Genomic DNA, 19424 nt, shown 5'->3' on the forward strand with positions numbered 1-19424 from the left:
GTATGTTTTGTTCCCTCAAAACTGACTTTGTTTCATGGCATCCCAAGTTACTCTTCCACTGAAACTGTAGAGAAAGTATCAAAGAAAGCACATCTCACAGAAGTGCCTCTGCAGCACGTTACGAACTGTGCAGCTCCCAAAGAGCAATTTAAAATGAAGAACAACCTTTTCCAACATCCTTTTCAGAACTGCACATGGACATTAGCCAGACACAAGACTGAGCTGCAGAGGGTGCATTAAACTCCCCATCTGCTCTTCACAGTGCTCATCACTGATTTATAACCCACAGTAAAGTCATTTGGCCAAAAAAATCATACTGGATGAGACAAGTGCACAAGAAGCCAGCTGAGCCTTTCCTCCCACAGTGTCCACGAAAAGAAATGTGTCCCATCCAGCCAGCGTTTTCCCAATATTTGATTCCAGAGTATGTGGTATCTGTAGGTAAGACACTCTCCAGACAAACTAGCAAAGCCAGATTTTGTTCTCATTTATGCCACTTTATAGGAATTGTCTCAGTTGGTCTTGGCACGATTGTTAATTGCCTCCCGTGTAAATGATGCCAAAGCATCCTTGAGGGTCTCAGCAGCTTTCCTGAAAACTTGGAAGCGTTTTCAGAAAGACACCTGCAAGTTTTCCCTTCCCTGGGAGCCTGCTTTTCTAACCCACCCCTTCGCTGTGCCCAGCTCCTGGTTGTGGTGCTACGATCCGACCCTCTCGCAGACTTCCTGCAACGGGGAAACCTGCATTTCCCCTGGGCTGCTCTGCCCAGTCAGGTGTAGACTTCACATGGTCTCTCTTTGGAAAAGGATCGGTCTCGGGAGCTCGATAACAACGCATTTCAGCGTTATACGCTATAAGACTGCCGCGGGATGGTGAAAACCAGGTGTCAGCGTGTGCGCTTATGTGATGCTCGATAAATCTCGGTGACTTTCAGCCTCCTCTCAGCAGCACGGCGGAGCCGTTTCGTTCTCCCCCAAGGTGAGTGAAGCACCTTGCCCGGACTCCCACGCTGGGCCCCCGCCCCTGCCACAGAACACACCGCCCCGGGACCCAGCGAAGGGGAAACGGCTGCCCCCGCCGCCCCCGCTCGCTCCGACCCCGGCAGCCGCGCAGCGTCCCGGGGCTGGGGTGGGCGGCCGGAGGGCAGGCGGCGCGGCGGGGACGGGCGAGGGGCGGGCCGGGGGCGGTGCTCCCTCCCTCCGCGCCACCGCGGGACGGCGGCGGGAGCCGGAGCGGCGGTGGGAGTCGGAGCGGCAGCGGGAGGAGGGCGCGGTGAGCGGGGCTGACCCCGGCGGGGCGGCGGCGGGCAGGAGGGAGCCGCACTGCCGGTTACGCCTGAGTCGAAGCATTTCGGCGGGATCTGGCCGTTTCCCTTTGGAAGAGAGGTCTGCACTTTGGGTTTGGTTGTTTTTTGGTTTTTTCCTCTCCCTGCCTACATCCCGATGCGCTTTTTTCGTGCCCTGGGTTTGAGCTGAGCCGCTCCGCTGTCCGGTGCCGAAGAGGGTCCCTCAGCGGGTTGTGGAAACCGGTGTGCGCCCGGGGAGCAGCGTCTGCTCTCCATGCCTCACCGGCTGCTGCTGCTCCGGGAGAGTCTTCTGAATGTTTTATCTTTCGTATGCCGTAATCAAGGGCATTTGATTTTCACATGCGTTTAACCTAGGTATGTGTTAGGCCTGTGCTTTGATTGTTCCCAAATATCTTTCGGAAAGAACGTATTTTTGTCCTTACTGACTTTGTGGCATTGTTAAAGTGTTTGAACTGAATGAACACTACGTTTTGGAGAAATTGCTTTTGCTGGAGGCAGAGGAGGGGGAGCACTCTGGGAGAACATGGGGACAGCATCTGGGGGTACTCTGCTTCTGGAAGGAGGGATGCAAGAGAAGGGAGGCACAGGTTGGTTCCCATTTCTGAAAGATGCTGCAGGCTGGGGGGTTGATAGTGCAAAGTGTCGGGTCATCACTGTGCAAGCACATTTTTGGCTCTGTGGGTATAAAGCCTAGATTGCCACCCGTGTGCTTTTTCATATTGTTTGTGGGAAGATGACAGGAAAGGAATTGCTCTCTCTGCAAATAAATTGTAAAATGCCTATCCAGTGTGCTGGGTGAAGAGCTGAGCTTAGACAGCACAATGTGGAAACAGAAAATGGGATGGATGCACAAAAATGCACCCTTTCCAAACACTTTATGTCTAGCTAAAAGCTGCAGGCTGTTACAATATCGTTTCAGTAGAGGTAATGAAGTTTGGGATAGAGCAAGTGAAGCAAACTCTTCCTACCCTTGCAAATGATAAACAGTTAGAGGGAAATTGTGAAAATAGTGGTAAAGGGCTGAGCATTTGTCACATTGATTAACAGTTATATAAGAAAAGACAATTAGGAACGCATACTGAGTATTATTAAATTTAATTCTCAGGTAATTATAGCAGAACGGGAGAAAGATGAATAGAAGAAATATATAAAATCTGGACCATACAGAATGTACATAGTGCTGGCAGTTTTATTCTGATAAGGGATCCAGATGTAGGACTGATGTCTGTTTCCTTATAATTTTGCTTTTTGACTTACAATTTTGTCATTTTGACCCTGCTCTGACTTTCTGTGCCTGAACAGACTGAAATGAGGGGCAACCTGAAACTACCAGCCTCCTTCTCTCTGCTGTGATGCCTAGAAGTGCTTGTTCCCCTTAGGGATGGTTGCTGCTGGTCATAGCTGAGCACTGGCTGCTTTCCTTCCCCACCTCTTCCTCAGACTGGGTTACCCACATCACCCAAGGTGGGGAAGGAGGCGCAGGCTTGTCACCCCTGCCTCGCTGTTGTTTATCTGGCTTTCCTCAGCTCTGGCATGCAGGCTTACCTGCCTGCAGACTGCTACTTGCTGTATCCAATACATGTGCATTGCTGTCAACAGGAGAAATGCTGTAGGACCTTGAGCAGGTGGGGAAGGGGTGCTGGGCTATTTCAGCATCCAGGTGTACTCTAGTATTATCACTAAGTCGGTGAGTGCACATACATGAATATATTCGGCTTAGGAATTTATTGTCATTTGCATTTTGTTAACCTTTTTCAGATGTAAAAGGCTGACTGTGATAGCTTGTGTCTGCCAAGTGTCTTGGTTCATAATTGGGTCTTACTGGTGCAGCGCAAATTATAAATTGTATTCTGTAAATTCCCCATCAGAGGCAGGAAGCAGCACAGTTTTCCTCCTGGCGCCCCATCTACGTGAAGCAGAAGAGGAATTAGTTCAACGACAGACTGCATCCAGAAGTTACTGAAAAATCTGGTGTTTCTGATAGGACTGAAAATTGGAATTTAAATACTAAAAAGTCAAGATATTTTCACTTCTGCCTCCAGCACTCTCTTGCAAGCACTCTTCCCCTCGTATCTTCATGACTGCGGTTACCTCCTTTTCCTGGCTTGCGCAGAGGAAATCCTGTTACGGCATAGTCGATCCACGGCGCTGCCACAAAAACCCACCTCTTAGCCTGCTGCTTCAGCTGCATCTCCCCTCTTTGTCAGTCCTCTGCTGCTCCCCCTTCTCCCCTGCACCAGGTACATCAGTTGCAAGCTTCACTTTCAAGTGTCCTTGATAGTCTCCCCATAGGTGATGTACCACCTCTCCTGCTTTACTGAGACGTAACCCCTGGGCTTTGATCACCCCATGCTCTCAGCATCTGTCTCCCCTCAAGCTATCACCTTTGTGTTTCCCCGAGCTTCACCTTGTGCTTACTTATAGCTTCGTATAGGCGCCTTGTGCATAATTTCATTAATTTCCTTGATATGTCTTAGCACATTGGCTTTTGCCATTATGCCTTCACTGGCTGTCTGGTGAGATGGTGAGACAAGCCCTCACCCGTGCTGCCACGATCCCTGTCACTGGAATTAGTCTGGCTCTGGATTTGAGCACAACAGTGTCCTCCAAAGCTGGAACACCTGTGAGGCAATGTTGCACAGATCACTCTATCTAGCACCAGCAGATGCTCTCTTTCCATGGTTTATGTTATCCTCACTTGCTCTTTTTGGCATTTCAGGTGCAACCCTGCCCCCTTATGCTTACACGTTACACATTCACTGCAACTCCCTTTGCGATAGTGTTGTATCTTCACATAAGTTATTGCAGACTGCTTTGCAAACAGTGACAATATTTAAATATGATGCATGCAAATACAGATATGATAATGCCACGGTCCCTTTGTCAAGGGAGGGCTTGCAACCTGCGTTGGTAAAATAAGGAATGGTGTGAGGATGGAGATCTTTTCTGTTATACCATTGAGGGGAAAGAGAGAATTGAAGGACAAAGCTGTTTTCTTACATCTCTTGGTAAAGCCAGCTGAGGTACCTGAGTCAGGATGGAGAGCTACAGCAAGTGCAGTTACTGTGATAGCACATCTGTGCCTAAAATTCCCTTGACATTTAAGTTCACAGTACATAGTTGGTACTGAATCTGCTTTTTTGGGGAGAAAAAAAATCTGAAACAAAATTAACAGAGGTTTCTGTTGCATCAAGTGTGCAAAAATTCTGTCCTAGCTTTATATTGTGTCAGGATTTCTAAGGAGGTTAAAATGAAATCTGCTTGACATTTTCAAATTTGATATGGACCATACACTTTGTTTTTATAAAACGTATTGAAGCCAGTGTGTCAGCTGCATTTTACCATAGGAAGGTATTTTCTTATTACTCCACTTACTGGCTCACAACTTCATTAGTTAAGGATTAATAACCCCATTGACTAGCAAAGTTAAGGGCCACTTATTGTTCAGCAGAGCCCCTTGCTGAAGTCTCCAGGGAGGGCTCCAGAGATGGAGGTGGATGTGCCCCCGTGGAGTGTGAGGGACAGGGGCTCCCAGCTGCACTTGTCCATGCAGCCACTTCGTCCTGCTCAGTGCTGTGCCACAGCACTAAAGGGGACAATAGAGACCTTAAATCAATTCACTTCCAGATTTAGCCACATTTTGTCCATAAACTGTATTCCTGGTAGGTGAAGGAGGTAGTGCCTGATGTGTCTGAGGCTTTTTCCTCCTTTACCTGGAGGGATGCTGAACCTGAGGGTCTGAGCAAGTTGTTAGCTTCACAGGTGAGTGTGATGGAGAATGAAAGCAAGCTCTGGTAACAAGGACGGCTTGCCCTGGGGCTTGATATTTTAGCTGCTATGTTTTGTTCTGAGTAAATGATGTGGAGGAGCTTGAGCACTGCCCTATGAGAAGTCTGCTGTCTCAAATACAAAAGGTGGTTATCAAGAGTCAGGCATGAGCTAACAAAGCTTAATTAACTTTTGTTTGTTCTGAGATTAATTGCATCACCACCACCCCCCAAGATGTGCTGGGTGGCATCTTCTCCTAAGAGGCTTCACAGAGTTGGTGGGATGCTCCCCACAGCCACTTGCAGCCTCTGCAGGGAGGGGTAGCAAGAGCGGGATGTCTCAACCATGAAAGAAGATGGCAAGAGAGAAGGAGCTGAAATAGTTTCATATACTTGTTCCACTGAGGGAAACAGGCTTTAAATGATTTTTAATTTTTTAAATTTTTGTTTTTTTTTTTTTTTTACCTTCCTTTCTTTTTGCCCTGTGGAAAAGTACATTTCCTATTAAGGAGCCATTCCACCCTACACTGAATTTTCTGTTCAAACGAAACTTTCCAATTGGTTGTTGCAAGAGATCGAACAAGAAGTCATTCCACAAAATGCAGAAATTAAAGAATCCTGATAGCCACTGATTTCTCCCTTCTCCCTGGCTAACCTTGCCCTGGACCTCCTGTCCAGCCTGCTGGCTCCAAAGGCATTCGTGTTCTGTTACTGTGGCAGTGACATCTCAGTGTCTGTGTCTGACTATAGAAGTCAATTACTGAGATCTAAAGCTATTAGAGGGAGCCAAATGGCTGTGTGAACCTTCATGTCTCCTCTTCCTGATCATCTGCTGTCATTAAACTTTGGGAGCTCGACTCTCTTTTGAGTTTTCTGTCTGGGGTTGAATTTGTCTGAAAGTGGCCAATGAGAACAAAAGATATTCATAGCGGGAACAAAGGGAACAAAGCTGGGACTGGACACTGAGAAGTCAAATATGACCCAACATTATGGTCAGCAAAGAGTGGGCTTTTGGGTTTGTTGGTTTGTTTTGGTTCGGTTTGTTTTTTTTCAGCAAGCTGCAATCTTTTTATATTTTCAACAAAAGTGGGAAATAGTTATTTTTAGCAAACCAACATATGAGGGAGACTGATTTCCCTTGTGACTGCATGTCCTTTGTGTGGGATTCAGACTCGCAGTCCCATGAGAAGCAGGACCAGGGAGGACCCCATTTCCCCATCTGAGGTCCCAGATGTACAGCAATGAGACTCTTTTCCCCATTCACATCCTGAGAGACACATGGAACAGATTGGTCCCAGCCCCCCACCTGTCTTACTGGTGGTGGGATTGAATACAGTGTTTGGGCCAAATCCTGCTGTGCCAGAACTTGGTCAATGCAAGCCTGGCTGTGGGCTACTGCTGCAGCTGAGACTGTGAAAATGCTGTGAAAGACATTAGGCTGGTGCAAGAAGGATGACGGATGGTGGGATACAACTGTGTATGCCAAGGGATCTCCTGTAGATAAGCTTCTTGATGTTCTGGTCCAAATATTTCTGTGTTTTTCAAAGGTAATTGAAAGCTCAGAACTCTCCATCTCACTGTGTACACTCACCATTTGAATACGAATGCACTCATTTAAAGAGACTTGAGGATGTATTGTGTTTTGCACTGCATCTCTGGCATGCTTAATCACTTCAAGATTTGGTAGGCTCTTTTCCCTTCACCTTTCTGGGGACTGGGGCATTGTATTGAATGGAGGGCTGAATGGGCAGGAGCATCACTCTGTATCTGAGGAGAGAGGGACTAAAGAAGATCCTGGAGAGACCAAAAGAGAGATGGAAAAGAAGCAAAATTATTTATATTTATTTTGTTTGAAGATACGGTCCTTGTTGCAGAGATCCATGCCTCTTTTCCCCAGGAGAGCTGTTCTGAAAGAAACAAGGGAAGCATCTCTGCTACGAGCAGACAAAACTGAGGGGCATAAGATCGAGCTTTTTGTTACATGAGGCAGATTTGCCAGAGAAGAGGTATGTGGGGGCTGTGGCATCCCTGTCTCCATCCCAGCACCACCACCTGCCTCAGCCTACGTGCTCCTGGGCAAGGTGAGGGGGTGCACATCCTCACACCCAGAGGACATGCTGGGTCCATTCCCAGGGAAGCCGGCCTCGGGGTTCACCTGCAGCCTCCCACCTCTCCTTCTGCACGGGAGGTGGTCAGGAAGCTGTCTGACTCCCGTTGGGTGGAACATTAGTATAATCAATGTTATCAAAACATTTGGATTTCAATAGTGCTGACTTTTAACAGCTGCACTAGATAATTTTCTTTATTGAACTTGGACAGGCTTAAACCATAAGTGATTCAGTGATTGAAGGGATGAAAGCAACACAACAATGCATTAACATTCATCCCCAGAGATCTGCTTCTCTAATGCAGTTCAAACCAAATGTGCAGAAAGGGTAGTGCTGTGAGATGTGTAATGATTGTGCAAGTGTTTTTTCTTTCCCAGAGGGGAGGATCTTTTTGAAAGTGGCCCTACTTCTGCTTTAATCTGCATCGCCTGGGATTGTTTCTTCATATATAATCAATTTAATTTGCTTTATTAAAAACAGTTCGGGGCCACATTTTGATTTTATGTATTGAGTGAAAGTAGCACACAAAAATCTGCAAGCTATTCTTGTGCATATAGAGTATTTATTTTGGGGATTTCAGGTGAGTGAACTTAAACTGCAGGTTGTCTAAAATAAAGAGAATGAATAAATAATGGTGTGTAATCCAGAACGACCAGATTCCTGGCAGGAGTCTTTAGGGAACAATGTGAAATGGAGTGCAGATACAGGGGTTCAGTGCTTAAAAGCAGTGCCAGGGGACAGCAGGTTCTCTTGCTCCTGGAACACTCTACAGAAGAAGAGAAAGGTGTCGAGGCATGGCTGTAAAACAGAGATCAAGAGGCAAGCATGCTTTTGATGTTATACATGCAGTGCTATAACTGGACAGCAGAAGGATGTGGCTAGCAGAAATAAAACACAAGCCAGGATTCCAGTTGGTTTGTTTTCCTCTGAAATTTGTGGCACCGAGAGCAGTAAGAATTCAGCACTTTTCCTCTCTTTACATTTTATTTTTTCATTAATGTAGTTGTCACTAAACTCTTCAGCTTTGATTTGTTTTTTTATAGGGGCTGTTCTCAGCATGCAGTCCCTTTAGATTTGTCTGTGATAACCAACCACATCCTGTGCACTGGACATTTGGCTTCCATCCCCGTATCTTCCTGCTTGTAAGTATTTTATTCATTCAGTTTGCTTGTTTTTCTCTTACTTATAAGGAGCAGATTCACCTGACAGGCTCTGGGTCTGATCCCAGGTCATGATGTCTTTGCTTTACATTGACATAAATATCTCTATAATGTGCGGATTCATGGGAAATGTAAATGATACAAGTACCTGATCCTACCTGAATTAATCTAAGTATGCTTATAGCTCTGTGAATTTCTTTTTCCAGCCCCACACAAAACCCCAAACAAACTATAACTTGATTTTAACCTGCAAACAAGCCATCTGGGCACTTGTCTTCTTAGATTTTAAAAGTCATGTTTAAATAATATTAAATCATAATAAAAAATGAAATTAGGTAATAAATTAAGAGCAAGACTTTGCTTGTGGCAGGAAATAGTTTTTCCTTCTCCTTGTGTGTACCTTTTTTTTTTTTTTGAGTCAGTTGTTGACTGATCCTGTTTCCCAGGCAGAGTTCTGTACTCCAGGAGCACAGAACACACCAAAAAAAGCTTCCTGCTTACTTATGGTCTTTCAATTGCCAAAGGCATTTTTGCAAGAAGTATTAAGGATCGTATCCTTGCTAAACTCCAAGCAAGCAGTCATTCTTTGCCTTTCCTAATTACATTTTCAATGGAATGTTGTTAACTTATTTTTCTGTCTAGATCTACTGTCTAGTGTAGTTGTGTGATGTTAAATTGCTACATTTTACCAGTCTAGAGCAAATTGCTTTCAAAGCTGAAAGGTTCCCCGTATGTAAAGTTCATCCAGTCTTTTGGTATAAGCATGCAAACGTATTTTTAATGGCTTTAAATGCTTTGTGTTACATGCTAGCTGGAAGGACTATATGTGGCGATATAGTCCTATATGGTAAAGGAAATAAATGTACAAAACAAAAATGAAATAATTAAACCAGAAGCTTGCTGGCCTCCATACATAGATCAAATTAGCAAAGGTCATGAGAAACCTTAATTTTTTTAATAGATCTAGTGAAAACTTGCTGCCAGCTTTTAGAAGTAATCACTATGATAGCAGAATTTGAAGGGCAAGAGACCTTTAGAGATGAGGAGGTTTCATCGTGGAACTGGCATCGCTGTATCACCTGGGAACCTGCACAGTCTTCCTCTTGTTCTTCCTGCCCTGATGCTGAACAAAGGAGAGGTGGTTCTGGTTTCAGGTCATAAGAGGATGATATCACTGTCTGCTGACTCCTGCTTTAACTTTCTAAAAGGGCAGAAGAGAGCACAGAACACACTAGTGAGTTCTGTCATAGAGATACTCAGTGTCATCTCTAATGAATGTCCTCTGCCTCCCCTCGCCTACTCAAAACAAAGAACTGTCTGCCTCATACAGAGTAAGACATTTTTGCACAAACCCAGAATACCATCTTGCATTGCATCTCCTTTTCCTAGCCATTTACTATCCAGATTAATGGCCAGTCATTTCGGTGTCATCTAGGATCTTCTAACCACCAGATACTTCCTGTCAGGGGAATGGCTCAAGTCATCTCGTGTGGGTACGTTGTTCCACTAGTGCACGTCCACTTCTTTAAACCTCATCTCCATGTTCCACTGGACACGTGTGTGCAGCTGGATCTGCAGGAGGACAGCGTGTGCAGGGATAATGAAGCTGGGTGGCCAGAGGCTCCTTCTGATGGCATCCCTCGACATCTGACGTGGATGAACTTCTTCAGCTATCCTGGGTCAGCGAGTGACTCCTTGCCCTCTGCAGAGGCCCCTGTTTTGAAGAAGGTGGTAGTAATCTATTCCTTATGCTGCACTCATCCATATACACAGGGCTGAAAACAGCCAAAAGGGTTCTAAGTTTTTAGGGAAGGCAGACAGGCATAATTAACAGCATATGGATGGGATATGATAGCATATGATAGGATAAGCAACCTCACGGTTGTAACTACGGTAAAGACAAATTAATCTCTCCTCTGTTAGGAGTTGTTTACAATAAGGGCTTTTTAGAATACCTTCTACCTGTAAAGAAAGAGTTGATGGGAGATTGTGACAAAAATATTAGTTTATGTAGCTTAAAAACGCTGATTTCCTTTCATGTCAATTTGCCTCTATGCTCTAACGTTTTGAAGCTTCTGAAATAGCCAGGGTATTTCTCAGCTTGTAGTTACAAAAAGCCAGAAAGAGCCAAGAAAACAATGTGCTTATCTATGGCTGATAAACTCCCCAGAAAATGAATCTACCAGACTTACCTTTGCTTCCTGTTCCTCAGTTTTTAGGGCCCCAGTAGTTGTGAGTATGCTCTGTTAAATTATATTTCACTGAGCCTGGAGAAATAGACTTGTTGCATCAAGATATGCAGAGAAATACAATACAGGCAACTAGATGGTAAAGGATTTATGACATTTGGACTATGAAAAAGCTCTCTGTTTACTGCCTGCCATCCTGGAGAGTGCTGCAGTCTCATTTAACATTCACCTTAGACTGAACTGGAAGGTGATGACTACTATCTCAGAGATGCTCAAGATTAAATTGCATCTGTTACATATAATTTGGCACCCAAAGCATATGCTAATTGATGAGGCCTCTGCTCCTGACCACATTTCCATTTTGTGAAAAAAATGAGTTTCATTACAGGTGCCATCGAAGATGCAGAGAGTTGACAGCTCTGGTATGGCTACCCAGGCAGGATACTGCAGGGTACCTGGGATTTACCTCTTACATAGTGGTGGTTGAAAAGTGAGAATGTACAAATGACATCGTGTGCCTAGCAGAGCTTTTCCTTGTATGCCACACTTCATATTTGGGGACTGAAGTAACAGAACAAGGTTTTACTATCTTGTACATCTAAAAGCAGCAGAAAGTGGTGGTGGAGTCTGTGCCTTCTTGGTACTGTGAGTAGTTTGCTGAAATGAGTGAATTTATCTAAGCAGTTTATCCTTCAGAGCAGCAAGGCTGTGTAACAGTGGAGTAACAGCAGCCAGAAAACTCAGCTGGTGTTGGAAAGGCAGAGTATGAGCTGGGACTTCCTAGGTAAGCCAGATCCAGCTACACCACATAAATGGAAGTCCCTCAGCAGACAGGAGTTTTCAGAAGTGGTTATTCAGGAATCCTTCTTCTGTCAGTGTTCCTCTTCTTTTCCAGTTCTTCAGCAACAGCATTTTAAATTCAGTCTTTGACTTTAACCAACTCAACTTTCAAAAAAACAGAAGAGTGAAAGGTAGGGACCACTACAGAATCTGAAAACTTTACTTCACTGGTTGAATTTTTTCATCAGTTTACAGCTCTCAGAAAGACAAAGGGTTTATTATAGTCATCCACTTTCTATTTTGCCATTATACTTTGAAGTCAGTGACAAAATTCCTGATGATTTTTTGGGGGACAGTTTTGGGCTTGACGTTTTGATGTTGTTGTATTTAGTTTTCAGAAACACGCAAAACCAATTACCAACCAAGAAGGTGAAGCTGACATCTGGCTTTATTGGTGGTTATTTCTTTGGGAAGATTAGGATGAGAGAGACAAATGGTTACACCACTTACTTTCTTCTCCTGGCAGAAGCAGGAATCTGATCCAAAGTGGTAGCCCTGATGCACTGAATAAAACTGCTTGTGGGTCCCCCTCTTGAAGGCTGGGAGGTCTGATTTACAGCACGGCAGAGGTTCCTGCAGCCCTAGGACCACATAGCTGCATTTCGGTCCAAAACAGTGTTTGCATCCCTGGCTGAGCTGGCCTGGCTGCTCTCTGGCAGGATTGCAATGCTGGAACAGCACCAGGGAACGTCATCAGGGATCAGAATCAGAACCATGTGATTTCTGTACGCATTTTGTACCTTTCTTATGAATACAACTCAGATGTCAGGACCAGATAACGTTCACACTCTGTATGATTGTGCTGTTTTACTCCAACAGGGTACAGATGGTGGTTAAAATCCTTTTAAACTGAGTAGGACCTTACACTTCAGGTCCATATTTTTAAATGTGTGATTAAAACAAAAAAGACTTTTTTTTTTCTTCCTAAAATGTTACCCAAAGAGCCACTTTAGCTGAAGCTGCATTTTATGGTGAGATTAATTTACACATCACATCACTACACAGTGTGAGTGAGGCAACTAGGATCTGGGCCATAGTAATTTGGAATCAGAGTTTACAGTGTCTCTGATCTCTCTACAAAATACTCTGTTAAAAATAGCCCAGATGACATTGTTAGACCTATAAAGTCTCTGATCTAGCAAAGCAGTCACGTCTCTGCTTAACTGTGAGGTTCTGATTAGTCCTACTTAAGATCATAAATTTTCCACTAACTTCAAAGAAAGTACCATGCCAAAGTTCTTCCTTGTACCAGGGCCAAAGCTGTTAATGGTAAAAGTAAAACGTAGCGGATTTCAAATTTGTGAGGAATTTAAAGGCTTTTAACTTCTGGCATGTTAAAGAATTTATGGGAACTAATTCCTTAAATTATTATAGAGCAATTCAATTAATAATGGATCTGCTTTTCATTATGACAAGTAATGGAGGATAAACGTCTTCTATATCAAAGCTTATCTTTTAAAAAGGATAAATTGGCTATAACACACTTAACTACTTCCAGAACATGAAACAAACACGTTTTGTTCTGTTAGGTAGTTTTGGATCACTAGATTAAGACAGTTCAAAAGGAGTATAATCTCATAATGATCTCTCTTTGTTCAGTCTGTTGTGAATTATTTCACAAAGCAGAATAAACACTTTTTCTTGTGGAGATAAATACTATTAGGGTTATAAATGGTTTGGAGTTAGTGTATTTTATGCATTAATATGAGTTATGTACTACAAGAGTAAGAATATTTTTATATGGTGTTTGCAGATGTGTTTTTGTACTGCATTTCTTGTAGGCTATGAGGATGCTTGATTAAGACTACCAAAAGCTCCACAATAAAACAATAAATGCAATAAATAAACAATAAAACAACATCTGAAATGTAACCTTTTATCTGTTAAAATATAGATAAGTATGTTCTAGTAAATTAATTCAGACCAGGGCATAGGTTTGTCATCACCTCTCCTGTTGAATTAGCAAGCATACCTCCTGGCATGGTTTTGACCAGTTAGGACCCTCCAAGCAATGCCTGGACATATTTGGGGTTAGGGTTGGCCATCGTTCATTCCCAAAGGCAGCTGTGGTTTGGCCATCCTGTCCATGGGGGTAAAAGGGAATTTAGCCATGCTGATGCAGTGTGGCACACAAGTTGTCCCCAAGACCAGGGAATAGCCTTAACCTGTTTTATGTAGTCGCATAGATGTAGTTCTGAGGTATATAAAATAAAATAGGGTTTAAAAACATGGAATTAGATTCTGCCTACTGTTTAATGTAGTCCTTGCTTACTGAGGCACTTACAGCATATAGCATAACCTCCTAAATTTAATTTACAGTGCAAAAGTGGGTAACTATGCAAATAACTTCAGTGACTGCAAAGCAAACTTAGCATTTTCAGTGGGTGTCTCCAAGGCTTCTGTGTTCTCAGGGAAGAAACAACACCAACAGAAAAATAACTTATCCTTCTTAAGCGCCTTTAGTTCAGGCTAGGGCTTCAGTGGTCACATCTGGCGTCAAAAAGTGTTGGCCTCTTGAAGAAGGAGATACTTGACTAAGTCAGCAGAGGTAGCATGTTTTAAAAGAAAAAAATTATAAGGCAGAACATTGCTGGGAGCAGTGTTGGGACACTTTCATGGGAACTCAGACACTTGGGCAGTTGTGTCACACACAGTAGGAGAGACCCCAGACTGTCACATTGTTACTTAAGGGCCTCATTCTGTCTCTCTGGCTGACACTGACAGTGTTTGCTTCACATTACCATGAAAATCAGTGGGATTTTCCTCAAAGCCTCTAACTGTGATTTAGAGATAATTGTATTGAACTGGGACCACAGTACAATGCTGCAAGCAACATCAAGATGAGAGGGACCATGCTAGGAATGTAGTTCTGTACAGATACTGTCTTCCTAGCAAGAGGAAAGCTTGCCGCCTTTCCCTGTAGTGCCTGAATATCTGCAGTGAGAGGTTGACCATGGATGGATGGATAGAAAGATTGCATGTGGACAATTATATGCAGAAAATGAGCTTAATTTCCTACCCGCTTGCACTTTGCATTATCTGTTTTGTATCACAACAAAGGCAAGGGGTTACGCCATGTAATTCAGCTACAGCACATCAGCTTTGTACAAGCAACTCCCTATCACCAGGCCTTCTCTTACACTTCCAGACTGCACCTGGGGACTGACCATGTCAGTTTAAAGAAAAGCAGCTTTTACCCTGATCTGCTCATCCTTTGGTAATCCAACCTTTGCCAGCACCCGAGCTTCCAGGTTCCAACACAAAGTGGCTGGTGGCAAAGCTTTTTCAAAGATGGGATCTCTTCCCTGTTAGCGTTCACTGCCTTTGGATAGTCCCCTCATGTTTGCTGAGCTGCCGGGGCTGCCCGCTCCCTCGGGATTTTGCTTGTAGGTGTCAGAAGCTGCAACAGTTCATTGAACTGTACCTGCCCCTGAGATCCCCGTGGCAGCATTAGAGGGAGATGCATTTTGATCTTTGAAAGCATTTGATCCATTTCATAAATATATGGTAAGAAGGCAGGTCTGGCAGATTTTCTCCTTCTGAGTACCTATGGCAAGGGTGTATGGAGTAAGTGGCTAATGGCAGTGGATTTGTCATCTATCGTGGTGGGGGATCTGAAGCCTTGTTAGGGATTTTTTGTTCCTTGACTAGTTTTCATCCACAAGATAAATTTGGATTCCAATAAAAATTCCATATAAAGTACATTTTTGATTGTGCTGTTCCTCAGTTAAACAGCTCATGATGGAGAAGGGTAAGTTTTAATTCATTGATGGGTAGGATTTCTCCTAATCCCTGCATTTTGGAAAATAGAGATATAAAGATAGCTGTTATCTAATGCTTTAAGAGTTGCAGCTCTGTGCTAAGGAATAAAAACTTGTAACTCTGAGGAACTAGATTGTCTCCCGTGCACATTAAATCACAGGATCTACCAGTAAATTAATATTGCCTTTTTTTTTTTTTCTTTTCTTTCTTACAGTTCTGAAGGATACAATCTTACATTGTCCTGGGTTTGATCAGTAAAGGATAAATTTGATCACTGGCTGACTTGTCATCTCTTCGTGGTGATGGAAAAATAGAAAATAGTTGCCTAAAATAAACCCTTGGTTATGCTGCTAAAACTGTCTTTGAATCCAAGATCTGTTGTGGTTTTTAAAATACAAACCCAAAAATGTCAGAACTTGACCCTTCATCTGGATTTGTAGGAAACATGGAAAATGGGACTTTTCTGGAGCTGTATCCCACATCTCTTTCAACTTCAGTGGATTCATCGCCTGGCCGTTTATCCAACGTCTATGTCTATGTTTCTATATTCCTTAGTCTCTTAGCTTTTCTCCTTTTGCTATTGATCATTGCACTTCAGAGGCTGAAAAACATAATTTCTTCCAGTTCCTCCTACCCAGAATATAACAGTGATGCTGGAAGTTCTTTCACTAATTTAGAGGTTTGTAGCATTTCTTCCCAGCGCTCTGCTCTCTCAAACCTTTCTTCATGAAACTAAATTAAAGGGAATGCACGGGGGATGGAAGAACTTTGTCTAGTTTCTTGGGGAGGTAGTGCATGCAACATTTGCCTTAGACTATTATGAAGAGGTGGCTTTTAAAGTTTCCTTTGTGTTTGGTTTTGTTTTTTTTTTTACTTTCCTTTTCTAGTCTTCATTTCCCCTTTTACTAATGTTCGTTTTCATTTTGTACAATGGATAATGACACTCACTCATCGTTTCATGCCTGTGATAGTGATACTGTCTTCGTCACACATACATGGTGTTCTTTAAGAGTATGCCTGCCAAATTGTAATATGGTTCTCACTGGATGTGTCGTTTTTCTGCTCTAGTTGTGATCCCTTCTCTGGTTTTGTATCAGTAATATGCTGACTACTATTCTTTTTCCTTTTTTAATTAGATAAGGACTTCTGGATGAAATCTCTATTGCAAAAGTATCAATAATCATATGAAATTATAAGTATAGTCCTTGGGACAGTTTAAAGTTGTTGTTGTTATTGTTTCTGTTCTAATTCTCATGTCTTTTTCAGTATTTATTGATGTTTATAAAACACAACTAAAATCCATTTCTTGAGGAATGTTAGTTTTGTTTATTTGTACTGCCAACTCATTCTGTGTAAAGTATCTGTATTTCAGTTTTTGAATCTCTTTGTTTAACTTAGTAAAGTGACTACAACAATGAAGCTCACTGCTGGATGTGTGGAGGTATTTTTGGACCTCGTTACATCTCATTTGCCTAATGACTTGCTCCTCCAGGGGGCAGCTTTTGCTGCTGAATCATAAATATCACGCAACTGATCCTTTGCTGATCCTGTAGCTTATTCTTGATGGATACCAGTACAAACCAGCCATTTATTTTAGGAGATCCACATACAACAACCACAGCTGGCAACTGAACAGCTCCTGTAACTGTCCTTTATGCACAAGATGCTTATGTTCAAGTGATCAAGGCCAGCAGGGACAGAAATTTCTTGTACTGGTGAGGACTTTCTGGGACAGATTTTGTCCTTTGGTTACAGAAATGCCCGCTGGGGTGGAGAGGGTACACGAGGAGCTGCGTAATGGCTGAAGCAGACCTGTGCTCTGACCCTCAGAAGATGCAAGGTGTACCTGCAGAGGGTAGGAAGAGATGGGAAGGAAAAAGGCAGTGGGTCTGCACCTTTTCCCCATCAGCATAAGGAAGGGCCAGAGATGGGGGCATGAGAAATGGATGATCTTTCACAATTTCACTCCTTTTTGCAATGCCACAGTCTAGGTTATAATTTATCCCTGCCCAAAATGTAACCCAGCACTCAATTTCTGCATTAAAATATGTAGCAGCTCTGTGAACAGGATCCTGTGGTCAACTAGGAATTAAATCAAGCCAAACAACCGAACTTATTTGAAATGCCAAGTGTGATCTGCTAGGACTGCGGGTCCACACTGTGCTGTGCAATTCCTCACTGTCTGTACTCCACTGTGTGAGTACAGCCAGGTCCTGCCACTCAAGTCCTTCCAAATTTTCATAGAATCAGAATGGACATAGAATCATAGAATAGTCTGGGTTGGAAGGGACCTTCAAAACTCATCTAGTCCAACCCCCCTGCAATGAGCAGGGACATCTTCAACTAGATCAGGCTGCTCAGAGCCCCATCCAGCCTGACTTTGAATGTCTCCATGGATGTGGCATCTACGACCTCTCTGGAAAACCTGTCCCAGTATTCTCACACCCTCAATGTAAAAAATTTCCTCCTCGTGTCTGGCCTGAATCTCCCCTCAGTTTAAAACCATTACCCCATGTCCTGTCGCAACAGGCCCTGCTAAAAAGTCTATCCCCGTCTTTCCTATAGGCCCCTTTAAGTACTGAAAGGCCACAATAAGGTCTTCCTGGAGCCTTCTCTTGTCCAGGCTGAACCACCTCAGCTCTCTCAGCCTGCTCGCATCACTGGAGAGACCCAAGGAATGGTATGGAAATGTCACTGCTGTTTCTGCGGCTGGTGTGACAGCACACACGGTTCTGGGCGATGGGCAGGAGTGAATGGCAACTCTTGTCCCCATGCTTGGTGCTGCTGCCCAGCAGGCTGATGGGGTAGGGATCTGCTGAAGACCTCCAGCCAGATTGGTTCTGTCAATGCGTTCATCAGCAACACATTTTGCTGTTAACTACACAGGCTTTAAAAGAGAAATTTGGAAAGCCCAGTGTAAATATAATCATTAAAAATACAGCTATTCAGTGCAACCAACATACAGATGTTGGAGTTGATGTTTTTGATTTTTAAAAGTGAACCTACAGTATGGTATGTGGTCATGATTTTCAGTGGTGATTAGCTCCTTACCAAGGTCAAAGAACTTGCTGACATATAAACAACTTAAACCTGCACATTCTCTGAGCCAAATTGGTTTTATGAATGTATTTAGTCTCTGGAATATTTTATTCACCTAGACAAAAATTTCTTGTAAGTCACTTTTCACTGTAATTGATGATAGGCCATTGGAAAAGAGTTAACTATTTAAAAGGGATCAGGAAACATTATTTCCTCTCTGAAAACTCTTCCAAATCCCAACCCTATAACAGAATGTATTGGTGTGTTGACTGCTAGATAAAAATAAATTAACTGTAAATCAAGATGGAGCAACTGTTCACCTATCTTCTCTTACTGACAAAGTCATAAATTTGTTGCTTCCTTTGCTGCAAATACAGGAATTTAATCAAAACCAGAGAGGAGACCACAGGTTGAGGTGGGTGTTTGTTCCCAGTGATATGTTTCCCATTACTAGTTTATGCTTGCAGATATAGAGACATTTAATATTAAATACAGACTGTTGAAAACCTATTGGCTCTCTTCAATGAGCTGTTGTCAAGCTTCAAGAGCAAAACTGTTTTTCAGGCTGCACAAAGTAGCAAAAGTAACTGAAACCACAAATTTGATTTTTCTTTGTAGTTTACTAGACGGTAGTATTTTTTTTTTTCCACTCTGAAGGGACATATGCGACTATATACAGTCATCATGATTTCAGCTGAGTTGCACCTGTTCTCATCAGGACAGATTTGAGTAGAAACAAGTTGGATCCAACAGAATAGCATCAGGAGAAGCCACAGGCAAAAATCATGATGGCATTTTTGAAGATTACTAAGTACTAGTTCTTCAAGGAAGAAAAACAAAACAAAACAAACAAAACTGAAGAACCTGAACTTGAGTTAACTTGAGAACGCTGGAACAGGCTTCCTAGAAAGGTGGTCGATACCCCAAGCCTGTCAGGGTTTAAGAGGCTTTTGGACAACGCCTTTAACAGTGTGTTTTAACTTTTGATCAGCCCTGAATTGGTCAGGCTGTTGGACTAGATGATCATTGTAGGTCAAGTCGAACTGAACTATTCTGTGCTGCGCTATGCTATTCTGTCTGAGCTGAAGTTGCAGGGATTTTCCACCAAGGTAAACTGCAAAATTCTTAATTTTCATAAAATGTTTACATTTTCTTTCTCTGTCTCCCCTTCTTTCCATCCCTTGCTTTCCCTCTCTTGGATGGGCTAGAGAAATGGGCAGAGATCAACCTCTTTCTTTCCAGCAAGGGAAAAT

At 43.0% G+C, this 19424-nt stretch overlaps 1 protein-coding gene across 5 annotated transcripts; it reads left to right on the plus strand.

Moving 5' to 3' along the window:
• The first annotated feature begins 795 nt into the window (after positions 1 to 795).
• On the plus strand, positions 796 to 16556 carry SERTM1 (serine rich and transmembrane domain containing 1). 5 transcript variants are annotated; one of them, XM_071804915.1, is made up of 4 exons: positions 1212 to 1385; positions 8225 to 8323; positions 9777 to 10069; positions 15347 to 16556. In XM_071804915.1, exon 4 carries the CDS (start codon positions 15539 to 15541, stop codon positions 15860 to 15862), a length of 324 nt encoding a protein of 107 aa, XP_071661016.1. In that variant the 5' UTR covers positions 1212 to 1385; positions 8225 to 8323; positions 9777 to 10069; positions 15347 to 15538; the 3' UTR covers positions 15863 to 16556. The 5 variants fall into 5 exon arrangements, with proteins under 5 accessions (XP_065707305.1, XP_071661016.1, XP_071661020.1 ...); XM_071804919.1 differs by having other exon boundaries at positions 9808 to 10069; XM_065851233.2 differs by lacking the exons at positions 1212 to 1385; positions 9777 to 10069 and adding an exon at positions 796 to 978.
• The last annotated feature ends 2868 nt before the right edge of the window (positions 16557 to 19424 follow it).

The sequence above is a fragment of the Patagioenas fasciata genome, chromosome 1, assembly GCF_037038585.1.
Source record: "Patagioenas fasciata isolate bPatFas1 chromosome 1, bPatFas1.hap1, whole genome shotgun sequence".
NCBI classification, from domain to species: domain Eukaryota; kingdom Metazoa; phylum Chordata; class Aves; order Columbiformes; family Columbidae; genus Patagioenas; species Patagioenas fasciata.